This window comes from Siphateles boraxobius, unplaced genomic scaffold (assembly GCF_051911475.1).
Source record: "Siphateles boraxobius isolate OS27281-9 unplaced genomic scaffold, OSU_SipBor_1 111, whole genome shotgun sequence".
NCBI lineage: Eukaryota > Metazoa > Chordata > Actinopteri > Cypriniformes > Leuciscidae > Siphateles > Siphateles boraxobius.
Window position 1 is genome coordinate 2268180 of NW_027508713.1, and position 16821 is coordinate 2285000.

The 16821-nt window shown below is 42.8% G+C and overlaps 2 protein-coding genes across 2 annotated transcripts in view; both read right to left on the reverse strand.

The window, feature by feature from the left end:
- Nucleotides 1-998: 998 nt before the first annotated feature.
- On the reverse strand, nucleotides 999-7163 carry mvb12a (multivesicular body subunit 12A). Its single transcript, XM_077198474.1, has 10 exons — nucleotides 7061-7163; nucleotides 6380-6475; nucleotides 6222-6305; nucleotides 4451-4550; nucleotides 4231-4360; nucleotides 3521-3661; nucleotides 2316-2425; nucleotides 2100-2158; nucleotides 1788-1847; nucleotides 999-1604 (listed from the first exon to the last, which is right to left on the reverse strand). Exons 2-10 carry the CDS (start codon nucleotides 6473-6475, stop codon nucleotides 1542-1544), a joined length of 843 nt encoding a protein of 280 aa, XP_077054589.1. The 5' UTR covers nucleotides 7061-7163; the 3' UTR covers nucleotides 999-1541.
- The window catches only part of olfm2b (olfactomedin 2b), a 12714-nt gene continuing 2945 nt past the window's right edge, over nucleotides 7053-16821 (reverse strand). The window contains exons 3-8 of the mRNA XM_077198167.1: nucleotides 15819-15959; nucleotides 15366-15521; nucleotides 14274-14493; nucleotides 14042-14148; nucleotides 10593-10707; nucleotides 7053-8874 (exon numbers count right to left, since the gene is read on the reverse strand). Of these exons, the coding sequence (XP_077054282.1) occupies nucleotides 8294-8874; nucleotides 10593-10707; nucleotides 14042-14148; nucleotides 14274-14493; nucleotides 15366-15521; nucleotides 15819-15959 (1320 nt within the window). The 3' untranslated portion in view covers nucleotides 7053-8293. The remainder of the gene's footprint in view (nucleotides 8875-10592; nucleotides 10708-14041; nucleotides 14149-14273; nucleotides 14494-15365; nucleotides 15522-15818; nucleotides 15960-16821) is intronic.

Consider the following 16821-nt stretch of genomic DNA (forward strand, 5'->3'; position numbering starts at 1 on the left):
TTAAAGTATATTAAGTATATATAAAGTATATACAAATTACAGTATATTTTATTTAATGTAAGTTTAAACTTACATAACTTTTACATACTTTCATTTTTTTGAAGTGGTTTCACTTCAGTAATAATCTGCTGATGGTTTTCTTTAAAACAAGACCAAACTTAGGTCTATATTCCAAAGCATTCTTGAATTACAATCATTTAAGTTTGAATAGTGCATTTTAAATAGAGCTAGTTTAATCCCCTTTTTATACCCTAAACAGGCAACGTGTCTCAGGAGTTTCATATATTTCAAAACGTGCTAAATAACAACATGAACAACATATTACTTAATTTTCTCCTTCAGCACCTTAAGACTGTGTTCACAATTAATGTTAGCAGTATTCTTTTTTTTTTTCAGAAGAAAAGTAAGTTTAATATATATTTACTTATCTCAAAATCTGAATGTTCTGCACCACTGGCAGCCATGTTGGATTTAGGTCAGGCTGACTAATTGATCACAAAAAATTTGAAGGAAATTATGTGACCAGCATCCTCAAGACAGACCAGGCTGTCATAAGTGATAAAAAGGATTTGATGAAAAAATCGTTCTTATGCCCCAAAAAAGACAATAAAAAAATAATAATCTTGTGAGTCACGTTGCCTGTTTTAGGGTTAAAACAGGTGCAAGTCAGCATTACGTGCTTAAGTTGTTTCATTTATAGACATATTAAATACATTTATAATGTCTATGGTTTCATTGATATGTTGGATAAAGCAACATGATATTATCACATTGTTGTTACTGTTTTTAATGAATTGAGGAACTGATTAAACGGGGTCGCAATCTTGCTTTATCATCATTGTGATCCTTAAAATGACACATTTGTGTATAGAAAATGAGTGTTCATATTTAAAACGAAAAATATGAACTGGTTGTCTCAACATGTAAAATTTTTACAGAAAATTACTTAAAATTGTATTTCCTTTTGTGTAAACCTGCAAGTGTATTCAGCCATAATCTGATTTTCTAAATCATTTTTATTAAAATTTCCACAAAATAAACAATTTCAGCAGAGCAAGTAAAAAGACTATCTCACAGAGCACCATCTGATATATGTAAGAGTATTTAAACAGACAAAAGAGTGATTAAGAGAATACAAGAGCATTTTTGGTCCCCACATTTCTTAAAAGTACACATTTTAAGATAAATAAAGAAGTGTAAATACACTGTTTAAATACTAAACTAAAGTTCAAAAATCCCCAAACATTTTGCTATTATAATATAACATATCTCTGTCAAGATGCACTTTGATTCGCCTGTTGGTGTTTCGCAGAAACACACGAAACTGTAACATACACAAACACATCTACATAATGTGTTTGTATGCAGAAAATCCTTCATGTTTAACAAACCCAGACAAGAAACAGTGAACAAGAACAGCCGGAACCAGTAGTGTGAGAAAGACATGATCATAAAACCAGAAAGAACCATAATTTCATGGTGTGATTGCATAGATCAGAGCTGATATGAAGAAACGAATATGATCTGAAGAATGGAAGCTTTCAAGACACCGACGGACGGATTCTCTTTGCTGCCTGTTCTTCCACTGCAAACGTGTAGTTATACTGCAGAGAGACATCTGAGATTCACATACCAACACAAACACGGGTTTCAAAATAAAAGTCCTCAGCAGAGCCAGAGACAAAAATCTCTGCATTGTTTTAAAATCATGTGCTACAATCGTACAATGAGAATAATTTCTCATTATCAGAATAATGGAATCAATGAAGTGATGCACAGGATCTCACCTCGTTCTCGATGTCCTGCACTGATTTGATTCGGATGTCACTCAGTGTGATCACAGACACCTGACACACACACATCACAGTTCAGCAAGCTGTTATTGGTCACTTGATTGTGATTGGTTAATGAAAGCATGCTGTGGTCAGAGATGTATGAATGTATAATAATTTTTTTCAGGATTCCCCAAGCTAAAGTCTGTAACAATTAGCAACTCTTTCTCCTCACATAATAAAATAATTTCTGGTACTTTTTTATGGTTTACTGTGACATAATGACCAGATAATTGAATGCAAATGACTGATGCAGTGACCTCTGACCTTTGTGTTTGACTGAGACTCAAACTTGGGGTGTAGAGTGAAAGGAACACCATCCATCGCTGAGAGAACAAACAAACAAGAGTGACTGACATGTTTTTACCATTATTACCATTATTAGTGACTTCAAGAATAATAATGTATATAATATATATATATATATATATAAACAGGAAACAGATTGAAAGGATGATGTAGTAAATTTGTCAGTCGCTGTACCTGTGATACCATAGATGTTGCTATTGTTACCGCTGTCAGACTCTGTCGGCTTGCTCAAGTCAAGCTTACTGCGCCGACGGCTGACTTTCTGTGGGATATCGGGAGGGTTGCTATGGAGACAGACAGTCAGAGGAAGAAAACCACCCAAGGAACCACGTAGCAACAGCCTAAACACTCTAGAAACTACACAGCAACACCCTATCAGCCTAAAACCCACATAACAACACCCTAGCAACCACCCTGAATTATCCAGAAACTACACAGCAACACCCAATCACCTTAAAACCCATATAGCAACACCCTAGTAACCAGCCTGAACATCCTAGAAACTACACAGCAATACCCTATCAATCACCCTAAATCCCAGATAGCAACACCCTAGCAATCACCTTGAACACCCCAGAAACTACACAGCAATACCCTATCAATCACTTTAAAACCCACATTGCAGCACCCTACGAACCAGCCTGAACATCCTAGAAACTAAACAGCAACACCCTATCAATCAACCTAAAACCCACATAGCAAAACCCTAGGAACCACCCTGAATTATCTAGAAACTACACAGCAACACCCTATCAAGCACCTTAAAACCCACATAGCAACACCCTAGCAATCACCCTGAATTATCTAGAAACTACACCGCAACACCCTATCAATCACCCTAAAACCCACATAGCAACACCCTAGCAACCACCCTGAATTATCTAGGAACTACACAGCAACACCCTATAAATCACCCTAAAACCAACATAGAAACACCCTAGCAACCACCCTGAATAATCTAGAAACTACACAGCAACACCCTATCAATCACCCTAAATCCCACATAGCAATACCCTAGCAACCAGCCTAAACACCCTAAAAATCACACGTCAGCGCCCTAACCACAACCCCAAACCCACATAGCAACGCCCTAGCAACAAGCCTGAACACCCTATAAACCTCATAGCAACCAGCAGGAAGACTGTAAGGCTGCAGGTTTTGTGACCTACACCTCTTCAGTAAGCACTAGACTACAGTAAGATCAAACACTGAACCACTAAAGATGCAGTAAAGCAACAGAGAGCAGACCTGTGAGGATTCTGACTCAATACTCTGCTCTTGATACACAGCTGATTTGCATTGGCCTGATTTAGCAGTCAAATCACCCAAACACTGGAGTCTGTTGGTGAGAGACTTCAGTGTTCTCACTGAACTGGTACCTGGGTTTTAGCGGCTGGGGGGGTCCGGCTCCGTCCAGGGAGAGGCTGCGCAGGTCCAGACTGACACTGCGAGGCTTGGCCTGAGGCACCGGGCTGGAGAACGGGCCCTTCAGACACCACACCACAAAGCCATTCATGTCCCTGACGCACACACACAGCCAAACAAACACTTAAAGGGATAGTTCACCCAAAAATTAAAATAAAGTTGTATTTTCAACTTAAGTGCAATCCGTATGTTCATTTGACTGGAAGCTACTTATTTTACTTTATAAAGTTTTAAATATGGATATTTTTCTTACACAAATGCTGGATTCACTTCAGAAGGACTTTATTAACCCCCCATAGCCGTGTGGAGCACTTTAGAGATGGATAGATGCACTTTTATCATGGATAGATGCACTTTTATCATGGATAAATGCACCTTTATGATGAATAAATGCACTTTCATGGACTTCAAAACAGAAAGAGCCATCCACTGCCATTATAAAGCTTCGAAGAGCCAGGCATTTTTTTAATTTAACTCTGATTGTATTTGTCTGAAAGAAGAATGTCATATACACCTAGGATGGCTTGAGGCTCAGTAAATCATGGGCTAATTTAAATTTTTGGGTGAACTAACCCTTTAACGGTTGAATAGAGTGTCTTATATAAGAAACTTATGATGAAAGATCTGATATTAAAAGTGGCGAGCCAGCATGTAGCATGCTCACCCCAGGCAGGTGTACTGCTGCACCATGGTCTTGTTCTTCGCCGTCAGTTTGAGATCTAGAACCGCCGTCGTAACATAGCCCACTGGAACCATCCGCACACAGATGCGCTTCTTCTTCCCGACAGACGCCTCTGCACACACACACACACACACACACGTTTACCCTTCCACAGCACGTCAGAAGGTCAGGTGAAGCAGATCTGTCCAGTGAACCGTCTTACTGGGCTCCAGGTATTCTGGGATGTAACTGTAACCGTTAGGAATCGACTCTTTATCTGACATCAACAGCACATCCGCCACGACCATCCCACCAGACAGATCCTGTGAGACAAAGACAGACAAGAATGAGACAAATTCTGACGGACCCTTTAAAAGTGGTGGTTAATTATGATTTCACTTTTCTAACTTTAGTTAGTGTGTAATGTTGCTGTTTGAACATAAACAACATCTGCAAAGTTACAAAAGCAAAGTTCAAAGCAAAGGGAAAGATTTTCTTTTACAGAAATGGCTTGTTAAGGACTACAACAAACAACTAGTAGGGACTACAATGAGCTTCTTTGCAGGTTAGTGACATCACAAACACTAAAATTTACATAAACCCCGCCCCTGGAACAACCAGTCCTTGTTGAGAAGAGGAAAAGACTCACAGTTGTGAGTCACACCCGTCTTTTCACATTTTTTTATTACAGTACATAACACAAATACAAATACATAAAGTGTAGGGGTGTAACGATACACAAATATTACGGTTCGGTTTTCCCACGGTTTTGACGTCTCGGTTCGGTTTAGAAAGCTAAAAAAAAAATTAAACAGTGGTTTAATGAAAAAAATTGTGTCTTTGTCTTTAAATTAATTCAATTACAATTAAACGTTTTTTAAGGATTAAAAATCTGCTAATGCTGTAAACTATATAGGGAGCCGCACATTACTATAACATTAAAGGTTAACAACAGAGCCTAAATTCAGATGCTATTTATTTTTTAGATATAATAATCAACACCCAACACATTGTATGAAAACATGTAAACTGAACATAAGGCAGTTTTTGAATTAACTTTACTCTAATTTGTTATTGAAATATAATAATTTACACAGTTGCTGTCATTTTCATGAAAGATATTTTAAACGTACATTAAATAATCAAGATATAATTAACAGGTTAAGTAAAATATAATATATAGGATAATATAGTGCATTTATTTAGTGCAAGAGTTCATTTCTCTAGGAACCAACAAGTTGTGGACACTGAATCACTTCCTGCTGAGGTAAATATAATGCTAGTGACAAGCTACGCAGTTTTATTGACGTCTTTCCGCTGCTGAAACACTGATTGAGCGATTACACGAGTTATGATGCCTTTCAGTAAGTATACTGTATTTTTCAATATACCTTCAGGTGTCCATTCATGTTTATTCTGTTAATGAGGAAGAGATGATCGCGTTTACTCGCGCTCCGCGCTGCCGCTTGAAATGAGGAGCTAGTACAGTGATCTCACGCCACATCAGAGAGCGCCAAAACGGCATTTATTGTTTGATTTTTGTGATCAAATAGTCAGAATTTGAAGATAACACCTTGCTTATTATCGAAAGTAACAATACACGGAGCTTGCTATTTGGTGTTAATGGTGGTTAGGCCACAAAACTGAATTCGTTGTGTACACATTCCAGGTCCAATGAGCCGGGCTGGGCGGGGCCGGGGTAGCAGGGGGCGGGGTGGGGCGTGTTCGGTTCGCCATGAGACTATCGCGATTCGAATCGTGGGTTCTGTATCGCGGTTCTTCGGTTCGGTTCGAATATCGTTACATCCCTAATAAAGTGACACACACGAAACGCGTTTTTGCTCACCCTCAAAAAGTGACAATTTTAACATGCTATAAAAAATATCTGTGGGGTATTTTGAGCTAAAACTTCCCATACACACTCTGGGGACATCAAAGACTTATTTTACATCTTGTAAAAAGGGGCATTATAGGACCCCTTTAATGCATCTCACCTTAGTGTAACACAGGAAGTATCCTGACTTCATCGCAAACCCTCGGATGAAGTTAGCGGAGCCTCCATCTTCCGTCTGACTGATCTAAACATACATGCATGTGGTTAGTGACATCATATGGCCATGTGACCGCAGGTGTGAGTGGTTGTCATGGTTACCATGTTGAAATGACTGGGGCAGGTGGAGGTGTTAGACGCCCAGGCCACTCCAGTGATGGGCCTGCTGGAGGCACTAGATGGGTCGTACATAGACATCTACAGACAGACACATCATGAGACTTTATTAATGATACGTAACTTCGCTAGGTCGTAATTACCTGATTCTAACTTGTAAAAAATATTCACGTCCTCGGAGGCTCCTAATTACAACTTGTAAAAAAGGGAATTGTCTGAGAACTCAAACTTGTACCACCTGACCACTGAGGATTGTTGATAGTTTTGCCATAGAAACGCATAATTCCCAGTCCGAGGACGTGATGCTCCGAGGAGAACGTCACGTGACATTTAGTATTCATGGTAAATATGCTATGGCATGAACGCAGCATTACTGATCATTATTACATCTTCAGACTTACATCAACATGAGTAAATATAAGATCATCATCAACAAAAGCTCACCATGATCAAAAAGAAAGAAAGAAAAAGTTATTTATCTTGTCGTATAACGTCATCTCACGTCTATTAGTTAATCACACTTTTAATACTGTTTTATCAGCTCGACCATCTTATTGTTCCATTAGTTTCAAACACTCGATATAATCAGCATTCACACCCGCATTTAAACATTGGCCTGGTTATAAGCGGCTTTAATGAACACGTGAGGCGGAATTCAGTACTTACAGTCTGTTGGTTATGAGGTTTATTCTCGATTCAAAACAGTGGAACTGAACTCAACTTACTCCCTCTGTAAAAGAACAGGAAGAACCTATCGACTTCAACTCCCACGATGCACCGCGGCGACGTCACAGAGGACTGCGCATGCTCAGAGAGGGGATGTTGTTATGCTGTTCTAAACCAGTCCCTTAGCGGAATTCTAAGGGGCCTTAAGATGACTTAAATGATTCAAAATAAAGATAAAAGATCATTGAAACTTCTAAAAATCAAGATGTTTCTTATTTTAACTTTAAAGTCATGCAAATTAATAAAGGTACATGGGCATTTTTATGCCAAGTTCTAAAATATTTCATCTTGTAAAAATTGTGAGTAAACACTTAAATCATGAAATGTAAATGTAAACTACAAAACGAATCTAATTTAAAATATTTAAATAACTAAGCAGTATCTCAATGATACTACTACAATAACACAAAATTAATGAATAAATAAATGAAATTTAAAATAAACTATGATTAATAAAACAATACAAAAGTATAGGAAAAGGAATTTAGAGAAACAGCTCTTAATATTCTAGTTTCATATTTGTTAATTTTTTGCATTATAAATTGTCTCATAAATATGTAAATGTAGGCTATATATGTGATATAAATGCTATACCGAAAATGAGAACACCTGATACATGTATTTTTTATGTTACATTTTTACAGACATGAAACACAGAAGATACAAGTCACAACATGTTCTACTTTTTTACCCCCACAAAGGACCCTTCAGAAACTGAAGCATTTTTTCACTTTTAGCAGAGTAAAATATGATAACGTAAACGTTGGCCTCAGCTTTACATGCGTCAGTCATGCAAAATCATCAGACATATCAGTGATTTCTGTTGTCGTGCAAATGAATGTGAGATACGTTTGGTGGGTGTCGATCTTCCCGGTCTACTGAAATTTGTTAAGGCATCTGCTTTAAACATTACAATCCTCATGATAACTTTAGTTAACTTTACCATAGGTAAATCCACTTCTCCAGCTAATTACTCATCGACAGTGATGCCATAGAAACACACACAGTGTGACCGTAAAAATGGAAGTTCAAAAACAATATTCTGCGAGCTTGTTTCTCTGGCGCATAAGGTCTATAGTTAACAGACAGTGAAATGACGGCTATTGCATGCTGGGAAGGAACCACAACTCCATCAGGGGGAGAATGACTTGATGAGTCCCAGGGAACAAGGCTTTAATCAGTGTGTGGTTGGTCGTTGTCCTGGGCCGTCCTGATGAAGTGCATCAGCGTGAGCTCGTACAGCACCTGGTGTCCGTTGTTCCAGGTGTACAGCGCCCGTGTGCGCGGGTTGTAGTCCAGCATGGAGATGTGCGAGTACAGGTTGTGGAAGGGGATGTCGTTGTACTCGTAGGACGCCGTGTCGGTGTGGAAGCTGAAGTGGACCTTGGCTCCGGCCAGGTGTGAGTCGGTGACGTACAGCGTCCCGCAGATGAGGAAGGCCTCGCCGGCGCTGCGTTTGGGGAAGCCGGTGTCCCAGGTGCGCTGGACCTCGAGTGTGTGCGGCTCGAGCCGGCTCAGCACCAGGGTCCCGGCGTGAGGGGTGGAGCTGTACACGGCCCACAGGCCCAGCTCGTCCGCCATGAGGTCGATGTCGGACGAGCCGCCCCACGAGTACGGGAAGGTGTTGTTGAACCCGGCCTGGTGGAGCGGCTGCTGGTGCTGGACGACACCTGACGCCAGGTTATAGCGGATCAGTACGTTACTGTGGTGTTTGGTGTAGTACAGGGAGCCGTTATACACCACGTGACCCGTGCCTGAGACGCAAACACACACACACACACACACACACACACACACACACACACACACACACACACACACACACACACACACACACACACATACATAACACTGTTTACATCTCACAGTTCAGGAAAAAGATAGAATTAGACACTGATAGATAGATGGATAGATATATATCAGATGGATAGATAGATAGACGGATAGATAGATAGATAGATATATGAATAGATAGATGGATGGATGGATGGATGGATGGACGGACGGACGGACAGATAGATAGATAGATGGATAACAGCTAGATAGATAGATGGATAACAGCTAGATAGATGGATGGACGGACGGACGGACGGACGGACGGACGGACGGACGGACAGATAGATAGATAGATAGATAGATAGATAGATAGTAGGGGTGTAACGATACACAAAACTGACGGTTCGGTTTTCCCACGGTTTTGACGTCTCGGTTCGGTTCGGTTTAGAAAGCTAAAAAAAAAATTTTAAACAGTGGTTTAATGAAAAAATGGTGTCTTTGTCTTTAAATTAATTCAATTACAATTAAACGTTTTGCAAGGATTAAAAATCTGCTAATGCTGTAAATTATATAGGGAGCCGCACCTTACTATAACATTAAAGGTTAACAACAGAGCCTAAATTCAGATGCTATTTATTTTTTAGATATAATAATCAACACCCAACACATTGTATGAAAACATGTAAACTGAACATAAGGCAGTTTTTGAATTAACTTTACTCTAATTTGTTATTGAAATATAATAATTTACACAGTTGCTGTCATTTTCATGAAAGATATTTTAAACGTACATTAAATAATCAAGATATAATTAACAGGTTAAGTAAAATATAATATATAGGATAATATAGTGCATTTATTTAGTGCAAGAGTTAATTTCTCTTGGAACCAACAAGTTGTGGACACTGAATCACTTCCTGCTGAGGTAAATATAATGCTAGTGACAAGCTGCGCAGTTTTATTGACGTCTATCCGCTGCTGAAACACTGATTGAGCGATTACACGAGTTATGATGCCTTTCAGTAAGTATACTGTATTTTTCAATATACCTTCAGGTGTCCATTCATGTTTATTCTGTAACTGAGGAAGAGATGATCGCGTTTACTCGCGCTCCGCGCTGCCGCTTGAAATGAGGAGCTAGTACAGCGATCTCACGCCACATCAAAGAGCGCCAAAACGGCATTTATTGTTTGATTTTTGTGATCAAATAGTCAGAATTTGAAGATAACACCTTGCTTATTATCGAAAGTAACAATACACGGAGCTTGCTATTTGGTGTTAATGGTGGTTAGGCTACAAAACTGAATTCGTTGTGTACACATTCCAGATCCAATGAGCCGGGCTGGGCGGGGCCGGGGTAGCAGGGGGCGGGGCGGGGCGTGTTCGGTTCGCCATGAGAGTATCGCGATTCGAATCGTGGGTTCTGTATCGCGGTTCTTCGGTTCGGTTCGAATATCGTTACACCCCTAATAGATAGATAGAAAGAAAGATAGATGGATAGATAACGGATGGATGGATGATGGATAGACAGATAGATAGATGGATAGATAACAGACGGATAGATAGATGGATAGATAGACGGATAGATAGATAGATAACAGATGGATGGATGATAGATAGATAGATAGATAACGGATGGATAGATGGATGGATGGATAGATAGATAGAAGGTATATAGATAGATAGTCATTCATACCTGCCCACGGGTGAGGAAGATGATGGATGATGAAGTTCTGTCCATTAGTGAAGTCATAGAGCGACTGATACTCCACCAGACGCCTACCCTTCAAATACCCATCCATCACCCACACCTACACACACACACACACACACACATACACACCTACCTTTAAAATAAGCTAAAACAGCTAAAAATCTAGATCTTTTTGATGAAGAAGAAGAACGTCAAGGTTACTAATGTAATGTAACGTGTAACACCTCATTAATAACCTAGACGTTTCCTATCAGTCAGTCACGTTTGATGCTACATCAGAACTGAACTGATTAATTGTGATCCCTATGGAAGAAGCAACAACTACTGCCCTTCCAGCGCACCGAGCGCTTGTGACCGAGTCTACGTCCATACCGGGAACACAGATCCTCTGCACGGGGGGGAACCTGCTCTTGAGCGGCTGAGGAGCGTGAGCACCGTAACTGATCTTGAGATCGGGCCAGTACGAGCCAGTCATCGATATTGAAGGATGCGAAAGCCCTCCTCATTCAATGGAGTCATAAAAAACATGTTTAGAAGAATCAGATGGTAGAATAGCAAAGGGATCTTACGGCCCAGACATGTGAGGCAGAGATCGTGGCTGTCAGGAGACAGGAAAAGACAGCATCCAGAAACACACAGGTAGAATGACATCTTTATACAGATGCAACATTACACCTGTGTTTACTCTTTCAGGGAATCTACCATCTGCTGAAGCACTCACACTCATTCTCACACTCAGCACTCACACTCATATTCACTCTCACACTCACTCTCACTCTCAAACTCACTCACTCTCACACTCACTCACTCTCACACTCACTCCCTCTCACACTCACTCCCTCTCACACTCACTCCCTCTCACACTCCCTCTCACACTCCCTCTCACACTCCCTCTCACACTCCCTCTCACACTCCCTCTCACACTCCCTCTCACACTCACTCTCACACTCACTCTCACACTCACTCTCACACTCACTCTCACACTCACTCTCACACTCACTCTCACACTCACTCTCACACTCACTCTCAAACTCACTCTCTTTCACTCACTCTCACACTCACACTCACTCTCACCCTCAAACTCACTCTCACACTCACTCTCACACTCACTCTCAAACTCACTCTCACACTCACTCACTCTCACACTCACTCTCACACTCACTCTCACACTCACTCTCACACTCACTCTCACTCTCACACTCTCACTCACTCTCATACTCACTCTCACTCACACTCACTCACTCTCACACTCACTCTCAAACTCACTCACTCTCACACTCACTCTCACTCTCACTCTCACTCTCACACTCACTCTCACACTCACTCTCAAACTCACTCTCACACTCACTCACTCTCACACTCACTCACTCACACTCACTCTCACACTCCCTCTCACACTCACTCACTCTCACTCTCGAAATCCCTCTCACTCTCAGATTCTCACTCACTCTCATACTCACTTTCACTCACTCTCACAAACTCACTCACTCTCACACTCACAGTCACTCTCACACTCACTCTCACACTCCCTCTCACACTCACGCTCACTCTCACACTCTCACTCACTCTCACACTCTCACTCACTCTCACACTCACATACTCCCACTCACTCTCACACTCACTCACTCCACTCTCACACTCACTCTCACACTCACTCTCCCTCACACTCACGCTCACTCTCACACTCTAACACTCTCTCACACTCACTCTCACACTCACTCTCACACTCACACTCAACCTCACACTCTCACACTCACTCACACTCACTCACACTCACTCACACTCACTCACACTCACTCACACTCACTCACACTCACTCACACTCACTCACTCTCACACTCACTCTCACACTCACAATCACACACACACTCACTCTCACACTCACAATCACACACACACTCACTCTCACACTCACTCACTCTCACACTCCCACACTCACTCTCACACTCCCACACTCACTCTCATACTCTCTCACAATCACTCACTCTCACTCTCACACTAACTCTCACTCACTCACACTCACTCTCACACTCACTCTAAGACTCACTCTCACGCTCACTCTCACTCTCACACTCACTCTCACACTCCCACCCACTCTCACTCTCACACTCACTCTCACACTCACTCTCACACTCACTCTCACACTCACTCTCACACTCACTCTCACACTCACTCTCACTCTCACTCTCACACTCACTCTCACACTCACTCTCAGTCTCACACTCCCACTCACTCACACACTCACTCTCACACTCACTCACTCACACACTCACTCTCACACTCACTCTCACACTCACTCTCACACTCACTCTCACACTCACTCTCACACTCACTCTCACACTCACTCTCACACTCACTCTCACACTCACTCTCACACTCACTCTCACACTAACTCTCACACTCACTCTCACACTCACTCTCACACTCACTCTCACACTCACTCTCACACTCACTCTCACACTCACTCTCACACTAACTCTCACACTCACTCACTCTCACACTAACTCTCACTCACTCACTCACTCTCACTCACTCACTCACTCACTCACTCTCACACTCATACTCACACTCACGCTCACTCTCACACTCACTCTCACTCTCACACTCACTCTCACTCTCACACTCACTCACACTCACTCACTCTCACACTCACACTCCCACTCACTCTCACACTAACTCTCACTCACTCACACTCACCCTCACACTCACTCACATACTCACACTCACGCTCACTCTCACACTCACTCACTCTCACACTCACTCACTCTCACACTCACTCTCACACTCACTCACTCACTCACTCTCACACTCACTCTCACACTCACTCTCACACTCATACTCAGCAACTGCATCATGACAAATCATTGGACACAACTTGGATATATTGCTGGTACATCAACAATTTATTGTTATTTATGCTCTGGCACACGCGTTCTTTTAGTACTTTCTGAAGCCATGCTAATATAACGAATTACAAACACGAGACACTTCTTTTTAGTTTCTAGGTTTCAATTTCAGCAGTGAAAAATCTTTTACGGTCAGGCAGACAGCTTTTTCGAACTAGCGTCCGTTGAGAAGCGAGCTTCTGATTGGGTGGGCCGGCGACTGCTTTGCCTTTGCTCACACCAACACAGGAATGGGAACCCTCTTGTTCTACTACACAGGAACGATGAATGAAGAGCAGAGTGAATCAATGTCCACACGGCTCGAATCCAAAGCTTAATGTGAGTTTCGCACGCTGCCTTATATACCCGGAAGCAATGCAAATCTCCCTTCACAATGTGCATTCTGTGACCACTCGAAGGTGAGATCCAAATTCATCAGTTCAGATCTGATATAACATTGAACGTGACTGAGTGATAGGGACCTGGATATATTTCTCTAGTCTGGTTGAACTACAGATGTGTTGTGTGAGAAGATCTTTTACATACACGATTGTCTGAACTGTCAATCATGGTGTCCATCATCCATGATCCGAAGCGTGAGCCTGAAGATCTGACGGTGAGCGGAGCGCTAATATCCATCAACCTGCCACAACCTGACAACACACACAGTAAAAGTAGAGCAAGGTCATGGGTTCGATCCCCAGGGAATTAATGAACCAACGCAGTGTAAGTCACTTTAGATAAAGTGTGTGTGTAGTGCATGTGTGTGTGCAGATACCCAGCTGGCTGGAGCAGGTGTGCAGGTGTTGTTGCAGGACAGACGAGCGCTCCTGCAGACGCTGATAGTGCCGGAGAGTGAAGTGTTCCTGCAGGACGGACAGAGAAGCCTTGAGTCTCTTTAACTCCTCCTTCAGAGACTCCAGCTGCCCCGTATCCGCCCGCAAGCGGCCCGTCAGCGCCCGCAGGGGGCGACACTGAGACACGCTCCAGCGCAGGTCCTGTGGAGACGAGGAAACGAACAACATGTTTGTGCTCTGAGATGCACTGTTACACTGGCTGCGTGCCGTGAGCGTTTTTATTTCGGCTCCCATGTTAAGAGGTTAGAGCTTGCACACTGCCTGCGTGACAAACGCTTCGCAGAAAACGTGCGCATGCTAGAAATAGAACAGACGCCTATTTTTCACAAGACACACAAGCATGTTGGAAGAATTTCCAGGCAAAATAGAATAGGAAAAGATATTTATATGTCATTTTAACACAAATAAATAGTAATAAATGACATTTTGATGTTTGAAAGTCTCTATAGGTTTTGACATAAATGCAGTTATAAATGTAAATAAAAATATAATAATAAATAATTATCGATTTTCAAATAGTGCACCTGTCAATACAGAACAAAATATTCTGTAGGCTTTTTTGCCGTCAATACTGCCGACGTTGTCTTTGCTGTATCAGTAGGCTATATATTTGTGTTTAACATGAAGAAGGCCTTCCTCAACACTTCCCATATGTCGAACAAGTGTGATCCAAATCACGTGACTTTTTTCTAGCAGCAGCAGCGCCGCGTCAGACACGCTTCTGGTGTGCAAAGACACAGAAAACACCACGCAACAGAAGCGCCACGCTTACACCACGCAGCCAGTGTGTCGCCGGCCTTAACTGTGGGACCTTATATAGACAGGTGTTTGCCTTTCCAAAGCATGTCCAATCAACTGAACTGACCACAGGTGTACGCAATCACTTATATACATGTGATTTTTTTGTTTTTTATTTTTAATAAATTTGCTAAGATTTCAAACAACCTCAGAGGTCGAGTGTGTGTTGCTTGTGTGAGGGTTGGTTTAGGGGTCAGAGGTCACGTGTGTGTCACCTGCAGGCTCTTGCTGGTCAGGCTGAGAGGATCATCATGGGCTGTTTTTAATCTGGTCTCCAGCGCATCCAGCAGCGTCTCTGAGTCTCTGAGGTGCTGAAGATCTTGAGCCGCCCGCTGGTTCAGGAGCTCCATGTCCTGGGAGACGTTGAGGACCTGCCACACACACACACACACACACACACACAGACAGATGATGTGTGATTCTCACGCGATTGGCCAGCCTCTGCAGACGGTCGTGTCGAGGGTCTCCTCATTCACACACACACACACACACACACACAGATGAAGATGAGGTGACGTGTTCCAGCACGTGTGACCTCTGACCCTTCCTCACTCCTTCTCACACACACACACACACAGATGAAGATGAGATGACGTGTGTCAGCGCGTGTGATCTCTGACCCCTCCTCACTCACACACACACACACACAGACGATGTGTGATCCTCACGTGATTGGCAAGCCTCTGCAGACGGTCGTGTCGAGGGTCTCCTCCACAGACGCTGTGAGTGGGACTCATGATGGAGCAAACACACCTGTCCTGCACTGAGCCGAACACCTGCCAGCCCTCGTCCTCGCCAGGATACAACACCTGACACAACACACACACACACACACTATAACTCAACGCACTTATCCTACAGGACAGAAACATCATCTCCACACATTCACTGAACAATAAGAGTTATCTACCTTATTTTGCAATGCAGGATTTAGCTGTGAGTGTGCAAGTCACTGTGTTTATAATTACGAAGTAACAAGGTTCGTTGTTATGGGAAGAAGGAGGCGGGAACCGGCGAACATACCAAAGATTTTAATAAAAAAAAATTTTGGAATAAAATTAAAATAAATAAACAAATACAAAAACGAAAGTAAAGACAGCAGTCCCTTACGGTCGACTGCCGCCACACATAATAAAACAAAACATCAAATAAAATAGTCCAGGTCTGGTCCTCTCTCAATCTCCACTGTTGTCGCTCCTCCTTTTATGCTCTGCTCCTCCGTGAGAGATACGAGACCGGTGCGTCACACAGGAGTCGCTCATTAGCAATCCCGCCACCGGCCTCGTCCTGCTCGCCACATACCCCCATCGCCCCTCGCAGGCCGGGGGGTACCCATAAGACTGCATCTCTCTCCGGGGGGACCGATCACGGTGGCCACGGCACCTGGGGTATGGACAGATGAGGCGAGAGAAAGGAGACGGAAACATGAGGAGCGACAGAGACGAGAGAGGGGAGAGAGGAAGAAAAAAAAATAAAAATCTTGGTACAGTTCCCACAATTCGCTGTCATCTGGTCCTCCACCAGCTGGGCGATCTCCGCTGTGCCTGGCGGTGGCGCTGGATAGCCCTCGGTGGACGGCTCGACACCCCTCCGCCGCCTGGTGACCGACGACGGCTCCTCCGAGTTCGGGCAGCCGGCACGAGTCTCCCGTTCCCTGCTCCTCCCCATCAA